General features: G+C 36.6%; 1 protein-coding gene across 1 annotated transcript in view; it reads right to left on the minus strand.

Moving 5' to 3' along the window:
• Positions 1–555: 555 nt before the first annotated feature.
• Positions 556–22,314, minus strand: part of NXPH1 (neurexophilin 1) — a 289,226-nt gene continuing 267,467 nt past the window's right edge. Inside the window, exon 2 of the mRNA XM_075211747.1 lies at positions 556–2,436. Coding sequence (XP_075067848.1) covers positions 1,675–2,436 — 762 coding nt within the window. The 3' untranslated portion in view covers positions 556–1,674. The remainder of the gene's footprint in view (positions 2,437–22,314) is intronic.

The raw sequence follows: 22,314 nt of genomic DNA on the forward strand, positions 1-22,314 counted from the left end.
TTAGACTGTAAGCCCCAATGGAGCAGGGACTGATGTGAGTGAGTTCTCTGTACAGCGCCGCGGAATTAGTGGCGCTATATAAATAAATGGTAATAATAATAATAATAATAATAATAATAATAATAATAATTTTGTAGAATAATTGATAACTAGAATCTGATTTGCTGCTATAGGCAACATCTCCACTTTTTCAAACCCGCAGTTTAGTAAATATACCCCCATATGTAATGCAGCTATTGCTGTCCTGACTGTAGTGGATATAGTGATAGAAACATTGATGATTGTGCAATAGAATACTTGTCATTTGCAAAATCTCTGTGGTTGCACCCTCATCGCTTTTACGACGACTGGAAGGCACCATGGGTAATGGTCCCGGATTTAGAGTGCATTCCTTCTTTGGTTATATATAACTTCTCACAATACATATATTATTTATGCCTAGATTTGATTAATACACATTAACAATGCCTTTTTGTTCTGTAAAGCAAATTTGCTTTCTCCCAATAATTTGCTCAAAATGTTGCATTATATCATTAAAACAACCACTTGTCGATATTTAAATTCAACTTTATGTATTTTATTTTATATACAATTCACCTTTTTTTGTCCAGAAATAAAATATCTAAATGCATACAGATTTCAATGCTGTATATGTTTAGCTTTCAACAATACTTAGCAGAATAAATGCTTTGTACATAATTACGTCCTTTTTTCGTATTAATGAAGTTTACAGCTAAGTCGATAAACATGGAATCCTCGTGTCCTTTGATTGTATTTAACCAATAACAAGCAGACACATTTACTAGTTATATTAATAAGCTGCTCAAGGAACACTGGTTAAACTATATACAATACAAACCATTCATACAAATGTAGACTAGGATATTGAAGTATACAATATACTGCAATAAAGATTTCAGCCATTTAGAACTTACATGACATTAATCGGGATTTTGTTTTCGGTGTACTTAAAATCATCCTGTCTCCCGAAACTCTAGAATGGTCAGAAAAACGTTAACTGTACCAGTGTGACATATTCAAACATGTACATTTTAAATGGATCTCCATCTTTATTTGTGACGGGCTGTACTTGACACCAATCGCCGTCATCAATGTGCCTTTATGTAGTGTTGTATCTGTAGGGTCGTTGATGATGATCTTGAAGAATTACCCGAATATCACACAACTAACCAGTTGTTTGTAGGTATTCTTTCTTATGATATTATATTTACTCTTATGGTAGCTCCAGAAATTTGTATAGACAATGCCTACTGGAGTGTAGTTATAACAGGGAAACATTTCCATACTAAAAAGCATGAATAAAGATTTAAGTATGGCTAATCCTTTTGGTTCCATGTGAAATTGTCATGAAACATTATGTATTAGACGATGGAAGCTGTCCTAACAAAGATATTGATAAACGACCACGTACAATGTGTGTTTGTTTTATATCCACAGTGACTTACACCTAGTAAATGGAATATAGAGTGATTTGGGGGCAAGTAATTTGCATCTGATACATTTTTTTTTTTTCCATATAAAAGTTTTATGTAGAGTTAAATCATTTGTAGTGTAGACACATTCCTGGCAATTGATGGAACTTTTTTTTTTGGATAAGGATCCAGCCCAGTCATCTTTTATGCCTTAGAGGTAAGTCTTGCATACATGTTATCATCAACCAGAAGGGAAGTAGGGCGTGTCACTGTGGTAGTTATAATCAGGACACACCTTTTGTACTAGTTTATAATCTGTACTATAAAATGATATATAAATACAGATCACTTTGAAGGGCTTGGAGCATAACCAAGATACATGACTTTGGGTCTGCTCCTGGTAGCATGTTTTTGAAGGGTCATAGTTGCAAAGAGTGTTCTTGGTAGCCTTGTCGACCTTCTCATACTCAATACGACAATTGAAGGACTTAGAATCTTTAGCGTCAATCACGGATTGCTGTGCCAAGTCAAATTCCACAATTTTGGTTGGTGGAACCAAGCTGACGGACACATTTCCTTGACCGGTAGAGTTGTGCCTAAAGTAAACGCTGAAAGTTCCATTGCCATGATCCACGATTTTCCCTGTTATCAACAAATTTAGCTTCACGGTTTTGATGTTGGAATGGAAATCCCCCCAGCCAAACATTTTCTTAAACTTTCCCGTCTTAACCATGGGTCGTCTTTTGGCTCTGGGACGAGGCCCTTGCAGATCTGTTGAGTTCCTCAGCCATTCCCAAAGTTCTTGTTCCGTGTAAGGTTCTGGAGTATCATATCTCATATCCAAGGAAGTTTGGTTTTCTTTGCCATGAAAAGTCTGTGATAGGAGGCGACTGATTGACAAGTCTTTGTTACTTTCTGTCCATATATGCTTAAGTGTGGATATGGAGCCTCCTGATTTTAAACTTCCAAGTTTCCCACCACCTGTTACATTTGCACATATCACCTGCAGAAAGAAAAGGAAAGAAACATGTAAAGGAGATTCTAATGTAATATTAAACTTATTAAATTAGCACTGTCTTGCATTGCCATACCTATACATGATCACCAAAAAAACCTCTCACGAATGGTTTGTTGCCATTACTTAAAGGACAAGCCCATCTCTACAGACCTTTTATGAATTGGGGTGAGGTATAAATATGCATAAAATACTGGAAATAATGGCGCTGGGGAAAATAGTTACAAATAAAAAAGTAAAAAAGATTGGTTAAACCCACATATAAATTTTAATACATAACACAATAAAAACAATATATAGATATACATGCAAAAGCAATACTGATAATAAAATGCAAAATTTATATTAATAGCAAAAATAAATCAATTGTCCATCCACTAGATAGGGCTCTTTGTGAGTATCAAATATCAAATATCCAAATCAATCTAATAAGTCCATAAGATCTCTTTTTAGGACTTTCCAGAGGTAATTAGAGGATCACGTGAAACCTCAAAAAATGTTGGATAAGTTGAAAAAACTTTTTCCCGCACACAATAGGGATTAGACTCTGATGAAAGGTAAATATGCATAACAAAACCAAATGGAACATTTCACACCTATAACTCCTATCCTATATCTAACCATTTGATTGATACACTCTTTATAGGGACATATCTAAATAATATTATTCTCATACTACAATACTATATAATATTATTATTAAATAGACACTTGGGGAGTAAATGTATCAAACCTTCTAAAAAGTAAAAGAGTAGATGTTGCCCATAGCAATAGAATATACTAGGTAAATGATAGCTAGAATCTGATTGGTTGCTATGGGCACCCCTCCACATTTTCTTTTAAGAAGGTGTGATACCTTTGCCCCTTGATCTTTGTGGGAACAGGCATATGTAGTCTTATGTCTATGCCTTTTCAAGAACACCATGGGCCTGATTCGTTAAGAAAAGTAAGGCAAAAAAGGAGTAAGTTTTCTCCTGGACAAAACCATGTTACAATGCAAGGGGTGCAAATTAGTTTATTATTTTGCACATAAGATAAGTACTGACTGTTTTATCATGTAGCACACAAATACTTGATAGCTTTATTTGTACACTGAAATTTAAAGTTGATATAGAAGATGCCTTACCCCAACTGTAAATCTGCCATCACATTTTAAGTTTGCCCCCCCCCTCCTCCAATGCAACATGGTTTTGCCAAAATGCAAAGTTACTCCTTTTTTTGCTCAATAAGGTACTAGTTACACACACACTCTACTACAGAGTGTGTCTTACCAATGGCATGGGGTTATGTTGGCAATATAAGCCCTTCACTTCTATTTTGCGCACTACCTCCATAAAACAATTGTCCACAGAGTTAATCTTATCGTTTAGGGACACCCAACATTAATTCGACACAACTTGCACCCCCATCCAACTATTATGGTAAGACTATATAACTTATTTCTCTCTACGGTAAAACATATGGACGCTAAGTTTCCAAGAAGAATTGCTATCCAGACAATGAGGCTTAGATGTGCCCCCCACTGCATGCCATGGTCACCATTGACCCAGTTTTCCAGAGCAGTCCTCATCAATCTATCTCTCCAGATACAGTTTTATAGGGTGAATCAATCAACGTCTTCCTTCAGAGCTACAGAGAATAATTTATTTATTTATATTTCAGGTTTACATTTGTAATATTGTTCCCCTATTGCCAAACACTTTAAATGCCTTCTGTTCCCCAAGCAATCCTGTATAAAAGTGCTTTACGCGTTTCTCACATAAGCAGGTGTGATCTATGTGCACGACAGCTTTGCCTTGAGCTCCGATCAATAAAAATGTGTACTATTTTGTTGCAGAATGCCTACTGAACATAACTAATATAGGCTAAGAACCCATTAATGTTACAGTGACTGTGTAGAAGGTTCTTACACAGATTGCCCTCAGGTCAAAGTGTATATCATCCATCAACACTGCCATTTTAATGTGTCCTGAGTGACAGTAATGTGCGAGTATCTGGTGCTAATCGGCAAGAGAGAACCCCAACAGTGGTTCGTATATAAATTGAGTATCAAGTGGGTTTTTAGCTATATTTATTTTGATTGTGTATTTTTTTTGGGTGCAAAATCTATTAAATACATTGCTTTATCTGATTGGCCACAAAGCCTTTCTAAAAACCCTGAGAAAGTTATTTGTTTTTCCTGCCTTTGGGCACAAAAAAAGATGAACTTTTGTCTCTGTATTGGTCAAATTTCTATATCTATGGCACATAGATATTTTCTTTGTGTATTGGATACAATTGTATATCCAGAGGGCAATTGTGAAACAAAATCGCTTAGATTATTAAATTTTAATGTGGAACTAAACACAAACAGTAACAAAAAAATCTATTAAAACTGCTAAATAATAGAGCATCTACTCACGCCTTTGAAAGAGATGCATTGCTGATATTTAGAGATTTATATCAGATCTACAATCTCAGTATTTGCTTAACAGGAACTTCTGTGAAGATCCCTCTCTCAAAGTGAACGGTAGTGTTTTATATTTTTTTTTAGATATAGACAGTTGTATGATAATGGAAATGATAACTTTTTAATATGCAAATCACAGTCCAAAGTACAACAAATCAGATGTAGGAACTTAGTTTTCTACAGCGGCGCGTTTTACTCCCCAGCTATGCTACATCGATAGGGGGGGGGGGGGGGACTCTGCTCCTACCGCTATCTAATACTCACTGTCCCTGTTACATTGAGCTCTGTCCTAATTAACACAATTGGACAGGTCGCTGAATCCCACGAAAGCACAACATAATAGCCGATCAGTGCATTTTAAACAGCACTTGTACCCAAAAATATTTGGAAGTGTAGATATTATTCTCATGATGCAGCATAGGTTAGTTCCTATCCCCCCCCCCTCCAAAAAAAAAATGCTTTCAGCACAAATACCGTTATTTCTCTCTTATAAAAAAAAGGACAAAAGTAGTATAATAAAAATGCATGTTTTATATTTATTACAATCTAGAGTAAAAATAAAAATAAAATATATAATAGGACACTACAATTGATATTTCTGGAACCAGGTGCATTAAACGATATTATTGTCCATCTAAGAAGTCTTTAGTTCTGCCTCCCACAAGATCATCATACCCATGCCCTGAAACATTCTGTACTGCTCTAAAGATTTCTATGATCTGATTGGATATACTGTTAGTATTCTTGTGATCTGGCTAAACAACGGATGGGAAGGAAATGAAGATGGAATTTAGTAATATAGCATGGTGCTCAGACCCTTGTCCAATGCAGTCTAATGATAGTACAACATTTTGAGACTAATATGGTAGATGATCACCAGTTCAAATCGATTTTTATTATTTTTATTTACATAAATAAATCTGTGTCATTTGTTCCAGTCCCCAAAATTTCTGATGGCAGCCCAGGTTATCCTATGCAAAGAACATAACTTTGTCATACCCCAAATAAAAGCAAACAAATTACTATACCTGATCATATTGATACAAACCTTAAATCACTGATAATAGCTACAAAGAAAAAGCATTTAGCAAAAGTTGCATTCTGGTAGCCAGAAAGTAAAAATCATCTTAAAGCAACGACCCCATGAAAATAATAATTGTTTAACATAAATCACTGTGGCTGACTATAATAAGAACGTTGGCATTTACCATTTCCGCTTTTTTTTTTTTTTTACTGGCTGCTATTAATAATTTATGTTTCTGGACTACTATGGCAACCACAGTCACATGGCGCATGATGTACTGAGCAGAGAGGCTTTGGAACACCCCTCTGAGCTCTGTCTGCACTGTGACATCCTTCTTCCTCCCCCCTCTGCCATCACATAACATGCTGTGCTGTAAACATGTGTCTGCATAGCAGACTGACTGTATCTAACTTTTGAGTAGGAGATAGAAAAATAACAATCAGATGCATGCTTAAAAGGTACTTAACTTGCTATTAAAAGACAAATAAAAACACTGTGGGACTGCTGCTTTAAGGTGAAACCACCCCGTTGTAAATGCCTTATTTGCGGATTGCAATAATAATGGTTGTGGAAATATTTCTTGTACCCTGATATAGAGTGCAAAACAGCATAATGTTGGTAGTATCATTACATAGTGTGGATTTTTTAGCAGATATCCTGAAACAGTTAGAAGGAGAAAATGATGCTCTGAATCAGCTTTATAGATAATTCTAACATTCTTTAAAAATGAAATGTTTCTTAAATGACTCAGAATCAAATAATGTAAGAATCTATTATGAGTCTGACAGGCCCGTATTTTAAAAGCTGCCAGCGAGTGTTGAAGCAATCCCGGTGCCTTCAGAGCGCTGGGACCACTTTGATGCACCATGCATAAAGAGAGCTTTACTTTCCAGGCTCCTACTTGGTGTTTTATCCGTCATGAAGGGATTTGCAACCTAATCTCTTATAATGGGACTTAATGCAATACAAATGTAAGTAAAATCTGGCAGCTCTGAGGACGAGAATAGTGTGCGGTACGAATTAAACATTTGGATAAGTAAAAGCAGGACGTCTAAAACAAGTGTAAAATAATGTACATACATCAATAAGCACAGCTAATATGATCATTAATTAGGAGTATTTCTCTTTTGTTTTCTATATTATTAGATAGTGACTTAGTTACATCCACTTACTGAATTGTGCCTTGCACAAGGCAGTATAAATACTAGGCATAATTTTATATTATCACATGAAATGATGTACAGGGACAGAAAGTGTACCTTTTTGGTGCATGTGCATCCTTAAAGTGTGAAGGGTACAGAGTCATTTTCACTCAGTAAAACTCTTACATTTTGCATCAGCTCTAAGTTGAAAGTCTTCTGGTCTCATCCTAATTATTTCCTATCATTTTAATTAGTCTCATTTTGCACCTTCCAGTTCCACTTCTGCGGGAAACTACAGTTAGGTGCACTTAGAACAACTACAAAAAAGCTTCAACCACACAAAAATGTTACATATAATAAATGCAGACCCAATGTCTCCGTACTATTATGATGATGTGTACACTTTTGCATAGTGTAACTGTTCAGATTTTTTTAATCCTCCTGCAAACGTACTCTAGGCACAGTTCCAAAGGCCTGGAAGCAGATGTGTACATCGAAGAGCACTGGACAGACCATATAGGCGCAAGACTGCAGAATAAAAGGGATTTGTTGTGCACATCTGGGGGCAAATGTATGGGCAGCACGGTGGCTTAGTGGTTAGCACTTCTGCCTCACAGCGCTGGGGTTATGAGTTCAACACCCGACCATGGCCTTATCTGTGTGGAGTTTGTATGTTCTCCCTGTGTTTGCGTGGGTTTCCTCCCACATTCCAAAAAACATACTGGTAGGTTATTTGGCTGCTATCAAAATTGACCATAGTCTATCTGTCTGTGTGTGTGTGTGTTAGATAATTTAGACTGTAAGCCCCAATGGGGCAGGGAATGAGTTCTCTGTACAGCGCTACAGAATCAGTGGCACTACATAAATAAATGATGATGATGGTGATAATGAAGCATCGGTTTCTGAAAGTCACCAGAAATTGTCGGCTTTGCAGGGGAAAGGTCACCAAGTTACCTTTAAAAACCAATGCTTGCAATGTTGCCAATTTCTGACGACTTGCAGAAACCAATGCTTCGTATATTTACCGCTAGTACGTTTTGTAAATTAAGTCCATGGATAGTAAAAGTCACTCATATCTGCCTACTATCTCGATCTTCTGTGGTCAAAAAGGTGCATGGCAAACCAAAAAGGGGGCATGGGTACATCAAAATCTGTTTGGTTAGATAGGTACAGCCAGCTAGCCTGCTGGGGGTCTCATACATGTATCTACTAAACCTAATACTCCTTGACAAACACAATATCTTATTGCTAATTAATGTGTTGTTTAAGTTGAAAGTCAAATTTGCTTTGGCCAACAATTATTAGTATTCAAAGCAGAGGGCCGTCAAACATTTTTAGATGACTTGGAGGCTGAGTTACATGCGGAGTAAACATGGTCCTGAAATACCGTGACAAGATCTCACCATATGAGGACTCAATGGAAGATGTGGAGACCATGAACCCAAGAAGCCCAAGGTAAGAGAAGGAGCAAGATCACCATTTAGAATGATGGCATAGATTGAGAGAAAGCAGAGGACTCAGACTGAAATACATGTGCCCACAAAACTGATCAGGAACAGAAAATATCATACAGTGACACCAAACAGGGTGCAGGTAAAACTTCGCTGAGTAATATGATACCTACATGGATTCCCCACAACCTAGGTCTCCTGATTGAGACTCTGTGTGTTTGGATGTTTATCAGGGTATAGGGGAACGGATTTATAAAAAGGGAGGGTAGCAGTTAAGAATATTCTAGTTTTTGCCCCCACACAATGGCCAAGATATAACTCCTCCACAATAACACTACAGTGGCAAGTGATGCTAAAAAGTATGGTGTGAAAAACATTCATGACATTCTTAAAACCTTTTGAGTTCTAGAATGTAATTATGCAGGGCAGCAGGACCCCCCTCTGACACAGGAGTGCCTAATGTCTCCTCTCCTTTCCAAATTATCCGCAGAACCCTTAGCCATATACTAGCATGACCTGAAATCTGTCCATAGTCAGTAGAGCCATATAATTAAAACTGCACTATGGGCTGCGACCTGTGTAAAAATGAGATTTTGATTTGCAGAGAAATTATTAAAATGAGATGGAGGCAGTGGCGGAACAACAGCGTTGAAGGGTATGCAGCTGCAACAGGGTTCGAAGAGGAGCTAGGGCCCAAAGCCTCAGGAACTCCACTTTAGCTGCTGCCACTATCATTTGAGCACTTGCACAGTGCAGATAAAACATTCTCAGTAGATGGGAGGATGGACTGGAGGGCTGAGCCTTCCCTTCAAATGTTCCTTTGGGGACCAGTATTGCAGTGTTCGACCTCCGGATAAACGGTAGTATACTGTGCATTTTTATGGGTGTTTATTGTTTTGCATAAGGGCTTAAGCTAACTCCTTTCTGCAAAAACACTTTAATTCGGCCCGCCACCTGCAATTTATGAACTTTTGTTGCGATTCATGACTTTATGTCCTGAATTTGGGTTAATCAAAGTTACAATAGAATAACATTCTTCAGTTTCTAACATTTTTTTAGAGCATCCATTCTGCATGAAATGAGAGCTTGCTACAAAGAACGTAATTCATGTTTACACGTAAATGACACATACGATTTAACAGGAGGTACGGAGTGGGTAAGGGGAGGACTAACATAGGTAATGTACAGAAAGGGCGTGCCAATCTCGAGTGCATGCAGCAGCATCCGATTCCAGTTTTGGACATCCCTAAGGTACGTGTTTTTCAAACGACAATTGCACCAGGTACAGGGGAGGTGTAAGTCATAGTTGCCTACTCTCCCGGAATGTCCGGGAGACTCACGAATTTCTGGGAATCCCCTCGGACTCCCAGAAGAGCAGGACAACTTCCCGGATCCCGGCAGCTCAGTAATTTATAATGAGAGGGCGTGGCTAAGTGACATGGCCCCGCCCCCACATGCCCACCTGCCCCTCAGACCTCCTGGAAAGCTAATGCCAAGAGTTGGCAAGTATGGTGTAAGTGCCGATTACTAGTGATATTAGCCGTGTATACATGCCACAACATATGTTTGCAGTTAGGAACAACTATAAAAAATTAAATTTATATACAGTATACATTGAGAACACCCTAATAAATATATTTGACGGTGTGTCAAAAAAAAAATATTAAAAAGTGTTTTCTCCCAATGTCTTTACTCTAATGATTTTATTGTTAACAGGTGACAATAATACTTTATATTACATGTATGTATTGCTCGTATCCTGCGGTGTCTTGCGCCTGTCTCAAAACGACAAGTGACGTACATGCGCACCCCTATTCAACAAGAGACGTTTCTTCAGATCCGCTTGTAGCTGATTACGGATATGCGTATGCCCAAATTACTCGCCGTTTTTTTTTTTTTTAAATGCAATTTACGTTAGTTTTGCATGCCTTAATGAATCAGGCCCTCTAACTCTACAATTCAGTTCTTCGATTTATGCATCAGAACAAATATTTAAAATATAATTATATTAATTTAAAGCACAAAGAACTTTAGATTTTGTGTTCTATGACTTGACTCTCTGCCATTGATCCAGAAAAAGTATTTTTTTTTTTTTTTGCAGAAATGAAAAGCTTCCCAAGAAACAACACATCGAATTATTGGGTACTCTTATCATCTCTTGTGCAATATATCAATGTTCTGAGTCAAATGAAAAACGACTTTTCAGAAATGCCATATCCCTGGCACTGTACTCCACCTAGAGTATAATTCATCAATGCTTCACAGAAAATAAGAAATCTATTTTAAAACGAGCTAGATTGATATAAAAGCATAGTCAGTCTTAATGTAAAACTTTGCTTTTCATGTTAGACTACTTAACTGGCTTAAGTCAATTTTCTAGCAACACGTAATTTCATTAGATCTATTTTTAAGAGTCTTAGTCTGTGTGTTAAGATAACTTGCATGGTAGATAGGTCATTTAATGCAACTGCCCTGGGAATTCTGTTAAGGATATCTATCATGCTCAGGAAAATGACCTAAGATGCCTTGAAATTGAGAAAACTGGGTTAAAAGCATATATTGTCCATCCTTATTTATTTGTGCATTCCTTTTAATAGATATCGATAAGTACAATGTAATTTTACTATTAATTATTATTATTAGTAGTAGTAGTAGTATTCATATATTTTGCCAAGAATTTTTATTTAAACCTCTTCATTAGCATAGACAACTCTAGTACCTTAAATTGTTAATATATCCTGTATGATGCATAAAACACAGGGACTTGCTGAAGGGAGATTATAAATGGGTTACAAATAAGGGCACAAGATCAGAAACATTCCGGAACACTGTGGGCCTCATTCACGTTCGAACGTGAGTCAGTTGTGTGCCGTATCTTGCGTGAAATAGCTCTGAGCAAACTCAGAAACGGTCCTCACTCCAGTGAATGCAACTGCATGCACTTTATTCCTGAACACAAATGACGACTGTCTACGGCTTAAGTGGCGGAACGGGTGAGGGAAGAGGTGGATAAGCGTAGGCCATATACAGTAAGCTGCACGAGGGCGTAACAACGCAGATGCGAACCATTCTTGTCCTATGTTTCTCTTAAGTGCATGTTTTTGAACCGTGTCATTTGCACTGGCTGCAGGGCAGGCATAAGTGCCGACTGATAGTGATTGTCTTTGTATTAAAAACTACTAGAGATGCTCAGGCTCGGTTCCTCGACAACCGAACATACCCGAACTTAACAGATCCGAGTACCGAGCCGATACTTTTGTGCTTTTTCGGAATCGAAAACGAGGCAAAACATCATTGTTACGTCGTTGGATCTCGGATATCACGATTTTTGGATCCCATTTAAAGATCCAACATAACTGTGGGTGGGAGGAAGGGTGGAGCCCCATTTTTCTTTACTGCCACTGCTGTGTGCCAATGTGTCCTAGATGTGGTAGGAACTGCCGTGTGTTTGTGTCATTGCTCTGTCGCTTACCATCCAGCCAGGTCGCTGCAGTGTTTGTCCGAAAGTGTATGAATAAAATATTGTGATCTGGGAGGTGGTCAAAGTTGACTTGAAATTAGTGTTATTGAGGATAATAATAATGTAGGAACAAAAAAAGAGCAAAAGCATGTAATTTTAGCATATTTTAGGATTTTTCTAAAATATTCAAAACCAAAATAAAACACATGAGGGTGGTTTTGCCAAAACTAAAACCAAAACATGAAGCTAATCCAGATCCAAAACTAAAACCAGCATCTCTAAAAACTACATGTATGCATGCCAGTCAATAGCAAAGATCATTTGTATACAAGTAGAAGAGAACATAAAACTGCATTCAGTACACATTAAGAATTTCCTGATTTATGAATTTACTGTTAAAAATGTTTTAAAAACAAAATGTAACAAATATTTTTAATGATTATAGTATTAATAGTTGTTTTTTATAACAATTTTTTTAAAGAAGAACATTGGCATTTACCATTTCCGCTTTTTTTTTATTTTTTTACCGGCTCCTATTAATAATTTATGTTTCTAGACTACTGTGGCAACACAGTCACATGGCGCATGATGCAATAAGCAGAGACGCTTTGGAACTCCCCTCTGAGCTCTGTCTGCACTGTAACATCCTCCTTTTCCTCCATCTGTTATCACATGACATGCTGTGCTGTAAAAATGTGTCTGCATAGCAGACTGACTGTATCTAGCTTTTGAAAAGGAGATAGAAAAATAAAAATAACCGATGCATGCTTAAAAGGTACTTAACTTGCTATTAAAAGACAAATGAAAACAGTGCAGGACTGCTGCTTTAAGGTGACCCCCACCCACTGTAACTGCCTTATTTGCTGATTGCAATAATAATGGTTGTTAATAACAAATTTATTTGTGTGCATGCACTCTGATGTGACCTCATCGCATTTACGCTTGGGCGTATCCTGCACTCTTAAAATATGGTAAGCAATGTTTAGAGAGAGTGTACTTACACCTAGATTAAAATAGAAACCTATATTGAGATCCACTTGGATTTAAATATAGTCAGAACGCTCAATTTCCGTGAGTAAGTTGCAATGGGAATCATGCCCAGTGGGCACAATAATGACTGCAGTGGAACCAGTTCAAACTAAACAGAACATGAACATTCTCTTAAACCAGAGATGACATTAAAGGTATTCACACAGTGATGCAAAACGCATTGTATAGCAAGAAATACGCAGCCTATATACATTAAAAGTAATTCAAGAAATGCATCCAGAATTATCAAAATAACATCGGAATTTCATCTAGGAGAACCATGTGTCCATTGGATGTTCCTGAGCCATATAAGATGTACCAGTTATTGTTTCTTAAATTTGTAGAGCGAAGCTATATAAGTTAAATAAAATAGTCTGGTTCAGAATTTATTTGAATATCAGTAACCTGATGACCTCACTTCAAACCAAGGACCGAAATGATTTTAAACTGTAGGCTGACCTAAATGTGCTGAGTAGAACCTGGGGTAGGTTAAGTAAACCTTTTTAAAAGGAAAAGTTGAGGTGTTGCCCACAGCAACCAATCAGATTCTATGTATCATTTTCTAGAATGTACTAGATAAATGATAGCTAGAATCCCATTGGCCACTAAGGGCAACATCTCAACTTTTCCTTTTTAGAATGTTTGATAACTATTCCCATTAATTAGTTCTTACACCATCAATGCAGGGAATATTTTCTTAAGGATCTGCATGTTTTCTATAAAACTTTTTAACTGACATTTTGTTTCTTCGATGACGTATTTGCTATAATTAAATATCATCAAATGACTTCAATAGAATACTGCCACATTTTGACCAAAGGGACTTTATTTCACAAACTTCAGAAATAGCATTGATCCTATTTTTAATGACATTCAGTTTTTCTTTTATGTTTGTTTAATTAAAAAAATGAAGAGATGAATGTATGTTTATGAATGTATGCATATGTTTGTAGCACCACTTTACCTACATTCTCTATAATTGTTACTGTAGACAATCTAAACCCTGCAAGATGTGAAATTGTTTCAATATCTGCCCTATAAACCCTTTATGTCCTGTGAAAGCCCTCCTGTCAGTCTTACTGATGTGTGAGATCTTCTCTCAATATAAGAGTTATGTTCATTGTCTAGTGGCTATGGCATTGTCTGGAGTAATTGGGGGCACGGCCAACATGAAGTAATGTCATAGATAATGGATACAGGCACATCTCCCCGAGTTTGATTAGAGTGTGTAGAAGGATAACATAAAAATATGTATAGTATAAGCCACTCTCTGTGGTAGGCATAAATAAGCAAATTAATTTTTTTTTTTTTAGGTCAAAGGGCATTATTAGAATCCCATAAACCTGGGATTAACAAGATCTTCTCAGTAAGAATACCCATAATAAATATATACTTATTTTTCTGCTTTTATTTGTATTTATTTTTTCAATGTCATCACATTTAAAAATTATTATTTTTACAGTCAACTTGACATTATAAAGTATTGTATTCTTATTCAATTATATAGAAACAACTGTGCCAATTATACATTTAATGACTTCTCTTTTTAGTTAGAATACATATTTTTATCTATTTCCGTCACCTCTTTAGCCATTGGCATTACATACAATTTATAGGCAGCAGACATCCACGTAAATATAGATTTCATACTATTTCCTTCATCTACTTTGCCACCGGCATTGTATGCAAATTAAATTTGAGTCCTAGTAGTGTCAGAAGAAGGATTACTCATGTTTTTGCATTTGTTTTTAACTGAGCAAATGTTTACGTTTTTGAAACATTTCAAAAGAGTTTGACGTGAGCGTGATGGGTCCATTTTATGGTAACTAAATGTATGGATACGAGATTATCAGGATTTGTATGGATCTTAATCAATTGGAATTTTTTAAAAAATATATATATATATATTTCTTTCAGTATATAACAATTGCCAGGGTCGGGCAGATGGTCATATAAGGTCTGATTCATTAAGGGAAGTTAAGCAAAAAAATGGAGTAAGTAGTCTCCTGGACAAAACCATATTACAATGCAAGGGGCGCAGATTAGTTTTGCACATAAGTTAAATACTGTCTGTTTTTTCATGTAGCACACAAATACTTGATAGTTTATTTGTACACTGACATTTAAAGTTGATATTTGTGTGCTACATGAAAAATAGACAGTATTTAACTTATGTGCAAAATAGAAAACTATTTTGCACCCCTTGCAATGTAACATGGTTTTGTCCAGGTGACTACTTACTCAATTTTCATAGACATTGCCACTTGCTGTTGGGGTCCCTCAAGGCACTGTTCTCATCCCTCTGCTTGTCTCTTGGTGAACTAATTCACTCACTCCATCTCCAGTATCACCTCTAGGATGACTACCTTCAGATCTATCTCTCCTCCACTGACCTCTGCTCCTCTGTACTATCTTGTACATATCTCTGATGTCTCCACATGAACACCCTAAACATAGAGTATTATCTTCCCTCCACCCAGAGTCGCCATCTCTTTTGAAATCTCCATCACTATTAACACCACAGCAATTTCTAAGCCAGATAGCTTGACTCAGACCTCTGCTTTATTCCTCACATCCAGTCCCTCTCCTCTTTGAAATATTGCCCAAGCACACCATTTTCTTAAAACCCAATTGAATTTATTCACCCTCACCTGCAATGCCCTCAAAAACGCCATCTCTTCATACGTCTCAAATCTCATCTCAAAACACAGGACCTCATGCCTTCTTAGTTCTACCTCTGACCTGCCCCTTGTCTCATCTCTGGTAACCACCTCTCACTCCCGACAACAAGACTTTTCTTTTGCCACTATCCTCACTCAGCCTTCAAACTTTTAAATGTTCTTTGAAAACCCATCTCTTTATTAGAACTCTGAGCCACATTAAATTCTCTTGCCTCAGCTTTTTCCATTTTCCAATTAGATTGTAAACTCTTTCATGAGCAGTACCCTCCCTAACCAAGTCTGCAATAATTTTATATGTCTCTGACTTATTTAGGCACAGTTCTTCCCATTGTCCAGCATTGCAAATCTTTACAGCACCTTACAAACCAGAGGCAACAATAATAATAATAATAATAATAATAATAATAATTCATGTATTTTTTTCAAAGTGAATATTTTCATTTTTAATAAATCAGTTGATGGGAAGATTCCCATTAGCGCCCTGTACAGTAATGTAATATGTAGGTCAGAGAGTTGCAAATTAATTTTATGAAATAAAATACAGCTCCATTGATTCAACATGAATGTTAAATGTGTTGATCCAAAGGAAAGGAAACAAAACTCTCAGCGTGACAGTTATTATTATTATAGTTCATCTATATAGCGCCAATCATATTACGCAGCGCTGTATAGAGAATTTATAATCATTCACATCAGTTCCTGCCCCATTGGAGCTTACAGTCTAAATTCCCTACCACACACACACACACACGCAGACACACACACACACACACACACAAACACGGGGTGCGCATACAAACTCAACACAGATAGGACCTTGGTTGGAATTGATCACATGACCTCCGTTCTGCGAGGCAGCAATACTAACCTCTCTGTCACCGTTCTGCCATAAGCTATCAATTTAGTCTCAATGGGAGGGAAAAAGTCCTTCATCACCCCTAAAATAGCACTCAGATAAATTCCCTGGATCTATTACCCACATAATGTCCTCTACTAACAATATCTACAGATACTATATTTATAAATCCATTTTTATACTCTCTTTGTGAATTTGCCAACACTGGCAAAACCCCTTGCCATGAACATGGTGCAACCATCTTCCATTTCCACTTGATGACCCATTGACCGATGAGTGGCCTTTATGATGTCACAACACTGAATTTGCACAGCAGTTTCTCAGCAGATAGAAGTTAACCTGGATGTGGGTAGAAACGTTTTTTTGCATTTGACCAGTTGATACTGGAGAGAAAGACATTTATAGCTATAGTTATCCAAAAAATATTTATAAGCTAAATTATGTAGGACTAATTTATGTAAAATGGCACAAGATGATTTGCACTGCACTTGGGATAACTATGGCTGCACATGTATATTGTTAGAATTGCATGCTAGGCTTTCTTCAAGAAAGCTGCCTCTTACTTCAGCCGAATCCTAATCCAGACAATAGTACCAACAATGTTTGTGCTATAATGTTTTTTTCCAGGATCTTTTGTTGGAAGAAAGCCCTTACTTTTAGTCACTATATATGTAGTGTCACTTACTAGACAAATTAACTGTACATCTGAAACAGGCATGTTCCAATAGAAAATAAACTCTTCTGAACCAGTTGGTTGTAGGATGCTTGTTCCAAATAGCGGTGCGTTTGACACCACAATCTCCCTACATCAGTTTCCCAGGAGAATCACACCACTACTCTGTGCTGTTCGAGGACCCTGCTATTTCCACTAATAACCTGACTCTCAATCTGTGATTTCACAACTAACATTCATTCATCTCCCCACATCATGACTTCTTTAACATTCAACCCTGTCCTCAATAAAATAATCACAGAAGTGGACCGGTCACCGCATAAACACTGGATTGTTTCATGACATACTCTGCGCTGTTCTGTGCATTTCAATGATCTTACTGGCTACAGCTTGTTACATTGTTGTCCATGCCAACACTGGTGACCTCGGACAGACAGGTAATGATGAGCAAATACAATAAGGTGCTAAGATACTAGTCAAACACACCTTAATGCATCAGTAAACAACAATTGTAATAGCAATAAAGAAAACAGATAAAATATAAAAAAGGTTTGCATACCCTACAATCCAAAATAGCTGCAAGGGGTACAACAATATCCTCCAACCACAATGACCACTCTCCCAATTTAATAAGTCATGTCTTATTTGTCTAAATAAAATCAAAACAGTCATGTGAAAGTTAGAGCGTCATAGGCAAACCGAGGGGGGTTCTCTAGTGCCTGGAAAGCCCCCTCCAAGCCTGGGGCACTGTTTAATTGAGGTGGCTGGACCCTGCCCCCGCTTCACATGGCTCTGCTTGAAAAGGGAGAGCTGCGTGCACCTAACAGTAGTGCACACAACATTGCCCATGTATATTATGGGGATAGGAAGAGTTAGAGAGCAGCCAAGCACTGTCTAAAATTATAGCCACGCCTCCATGTATGCTGGTCACGCCCACTGGTGGCGTGGTGTGGAAACCCCTCTCTACAAATCCTGCGTTGGCCCCTGAGTATATGGAATGAGTATTTATAAAGTGTAACGTAACATCATGCTGCTTGCAATGTTATAATACAGAAAAGTATACTGTAAAATATTATAATATGTGACTTTTCCAGATAACATCTATTGAACCCATCATGGCTCAGACATAGATACTGCTCCCAATGTTAAGTTCAGCAGTAAGAGCACTACAAATAAATAATATTCTAACATAATGTGTATTTAATATTAATATTTCTGCAGAGTACACAAAAATTAACATGTGAAAAAAGCCCTTAAGAAAGCTAAAATAAAATGTAGTTGCATAGTTTCTGGGTTGTTAAATAGTGCTTGGCACGTTTCATTGCAGCGATGCCAAAAGAAATCCTCTTTAGTGCACATCTCATTTGTGTATTCATTGGTGAACAGCTAATGTAACATTTAGATTAGATGAGTACCACAACGCCTCTGATTACATTTGCATGTGTTATGGATGCATCTGGTGAAAGTAGATCCAACTGGGGCCTTCAGTAGTGTAACTGCCTCAATCTACATAGCCAGACAGTGGGGAAGCTGTGCAGTGTACATCAGACTCTGCAGATTGTATCACAGAGCTTCCTTTGTAATCTGATTTAGGAAGTAAATTCAATAATGATTTAATGATTAGACGAAGTTAAAGTAATCATTAATATTTATCTCATAAGAATACAGTCACAATAAACGGCAGTGTTCAGCTCAATTTCACTTGTGTGTTCTTCATGTTTTAAAACATATTAATTGAATAATCTGTATTGTCCATGGGACACGAATAATACAGAATATGAAAAAACAGACACAGCCATAGATAGATAGATAGATAGATAGATAGATAGATAGATAGATAGAGATATATATATGAGATAGATAGATAGATAGATAGATAGATAGATAGATAGAAAGATGGACACGTAGATATGAGATATATATAGCTAGAGATAGATAGATAGATAGATAGATAGATAGATAGATAGATAGATAGACAAATATATAGATAGAGAGATAGATAGAAAATAGATAGATAGATAGATAGATAGATAGATAGATAGATAGATAGATAGATAGACAGGCACGTAGATATGAGATATATATAGCTAGAGATAGATAGATAGATAGATAGATAGATAGATAGATAGATAGATAGATAGAAAGATGGACACGTAGATATGAGATATATATAGCTAGAGATAGATAGATAGATAGATAGATAGATAGATAGATAGATAGATAGATAGACAAATATATAGATAGAGAGATAGATAGAAAATAGATAGATAGATAGATAGATAGATAGATAGATAGATAGATAGATAGATAGATAGACAGGCACGTAGATATGAGATATATATAGCTAGAGATAGATAGATAGATAGATAGATAGATAGATAGATAGATAGATATATAGGAGATATATAGATGTGCATATAGATAGATAGATAGATATGAGATAGATAGATAGATAGATAGATAGATAGATAGATGTGCACATAAATAGATATGAGATAGATAGATAGATAGATAGATAGATAGATGTGCACATAGATAGATATGCGATAGATAGATAGATAGAAGATATATAGATAGATAGATAGATAGATAGATAGATAGATATGAGATATATAGATAGATAGATAGGAGATATATAGATAGATAGATAGATAGGAGATATATAGATGTGCATATAGATAAATATGAGATGGATAGATAGATAGCTAGATAGATACATAGATAGATAGATAGATAGATAGATAGATAGATAGATAGATAGATAGATAGATAGATAGATGTGCACATAGATAGATATGAGATAGATAGATAGATAGATAGATAGATAGATAGATGTTTATAGTTGCCTGTTTTAAATATCTAAATTGGGGTAAACAGGTGGGAATATGGGTGAGCACAGAAAAAGTCGCCTAGGGCAGCAGGAAATATAAGTCCAAGCCAATGTAGGACTAACACCCAACAGAGTTCATTGTATGACACTATTTTTATTGTAAACCATAGGAAGTACTGAAACTCATCACAAAAGATTATCCAGCAGGTCAACTGGAGACATTTCCACAGTTATAGTTCTATAATGAATAGTATGATACACAGTGGTTAGCATTGATGCCTCACAGCACTGCGGTCATGAGTTCGATTCCGACCAGGGCCCTATCTGTGTGGAGTTTGTACATTCTGTGTTTATGTGGGTTTCTTGCTTGTGCTCCAATTCCCTCCCACACACCAAAAACATACTGTGTGGTTAATTTGACTTATGACAACATTAACTCTACTGTATGTGTGAATTATGGACTTTAGACTGTAAGCTCCAATGGGGCAGTGGGACATGAGTGACAACATATCCTCTGTATAGCTCTGCATAATATGATTGTCACTATATAAATAAACATTAATCAATAATTATAGTAATAAGATATTGTATAACACAGTACATTAAAAAAAAATCCAAAATCTATGAAGAACATATTATCTATTATTATTATAATATTATTTTTAGTCTGTATTTTAATATATCTTAACTGTTTTTCTTGCAGTTCATATTCCTCTTTTGGATATACAATTAACTATGTGAAAGTAATATCCCAGTAACAGATGCTAGCAGCAATGTTTCCTTCTTGTGGAAGAAACCTGACCGTTCCGCAGATACACCTTAACTTCTCAGGCATGCTTTATCCGCAGTATGAAGTGCAAAAAAACGTCTACCCCGATAAAACATCAAACTGGGAAATTGCTGAACATATGGTCTCTTTAGTGACCGTGTAACTGAATTCTCAATCAGTTCTCTTCTAGCACAGCAAAACAGTCTTGCTCTTAAGATGTTTGTGGGAGTATCTTGTTGTAAATGATATTAAGCAAACAGCTATGTTATCTTATGATAATTGTTTTAAAATTTGCCTATTTCAATATTTATGTATTAATCTCACTGTGTTATGGAAGGAGGATTGTAGATTTAAGCAACTTTTTTTCCCTAAATCAAAGAGTGTGTGTTTGTTCTGAAAAAATTGGCAATACTAGTGAATATCATATTCCACCAGCCTTGTCTCAATGTGGTCACTGACTAGGTCCTACGGGATCTGTTTGGCCGGCCTGAGAAACGAACGTTCTGATGAATCTACTAGAAAAAAGTTGGAAATTGCTTCTCTATGTCAAATGTAGATCCGTTTGCTGCCAATGGGAAACAGTAGTAGTGGAGTGGTCCCAATCCCCAATTATAGACACAATAAAACACAAGGTCCAAGGTGCAATAGAGGTTAATATGGCATGTGAGTTGTATAAACATAGTAAGATGATCAGTACTATATTTATACAACACATTCCATATTAACCATTATTGCGCCTGGAAACTTGTCTTTTACTGTGACCCGATGAGTCTTATTCGGTTACCAATGGGCATTGTCAAAATGACAACATATCCTCTAATATTTTGCCATTCAGGTTAATCAACTGGATCAACCCATGAATGGACAGTTTAAGGAAAACTCGATCAGGTCAGTGGTCAAGTTGCACTGACCAGTTCTCATACCATTATTATTATTATTGTTTATTTATGAGGCGCCATAAAGGGTCTGCAGCGCAGTACATAGAGCAAAGGGCAACAGTACAGGGTAACGGTACACGGCATACAGGCATTACAAAGTGCAATAAGTACAAAAAGTGCAAGTAAGGTGCAAACAGTAACTGTACAAAAATTACAAACTCAGCAGAGAACAGGTGTAAAGGAAAAACAGGTAAACGTGACTATCAGTGCACAGATAGAGTGGGGAGGGAGGGAGGGAAGTGGGGAGTGAAAAAAGAGCCTTAGCCTGAGCTCACAAGCAGTGATACATGCATACATTTAAATTATATTTGTATTTAAAGGGAAGGTATCATGAAATAAGTGTAAAATAATAATAATAATAATAATATTTTTTCAGGACTGTCCCAAGTGTTGCCGTTTGTAACCTTTATTTTGACATTCATTTGAAACATAAACTATGGGATCCCTAAACAAGTGTTGTATCGAAATATATGCTATGTGTTACTATAGACGGTGCTTAGATGAAGGCATTTTAGTGGCAGAATAGAACACTAACAGAAAGAAGCATTAGATAGTTACAATACA

This window comes from Mixophyes fleayi, chromosome 5, assembly GCF_038048845.1.
Source record: "Mixophyes fleayi isolate aMixFle1 chromosome 5, aMixFle1.hap1, whole genome shotgun sequence".
NCBI lineage: Eukaryota > Metazoa > Chordata > Amphibia > Anura > Limnodynastidae > Mixophyes > Mixophyes fleayi.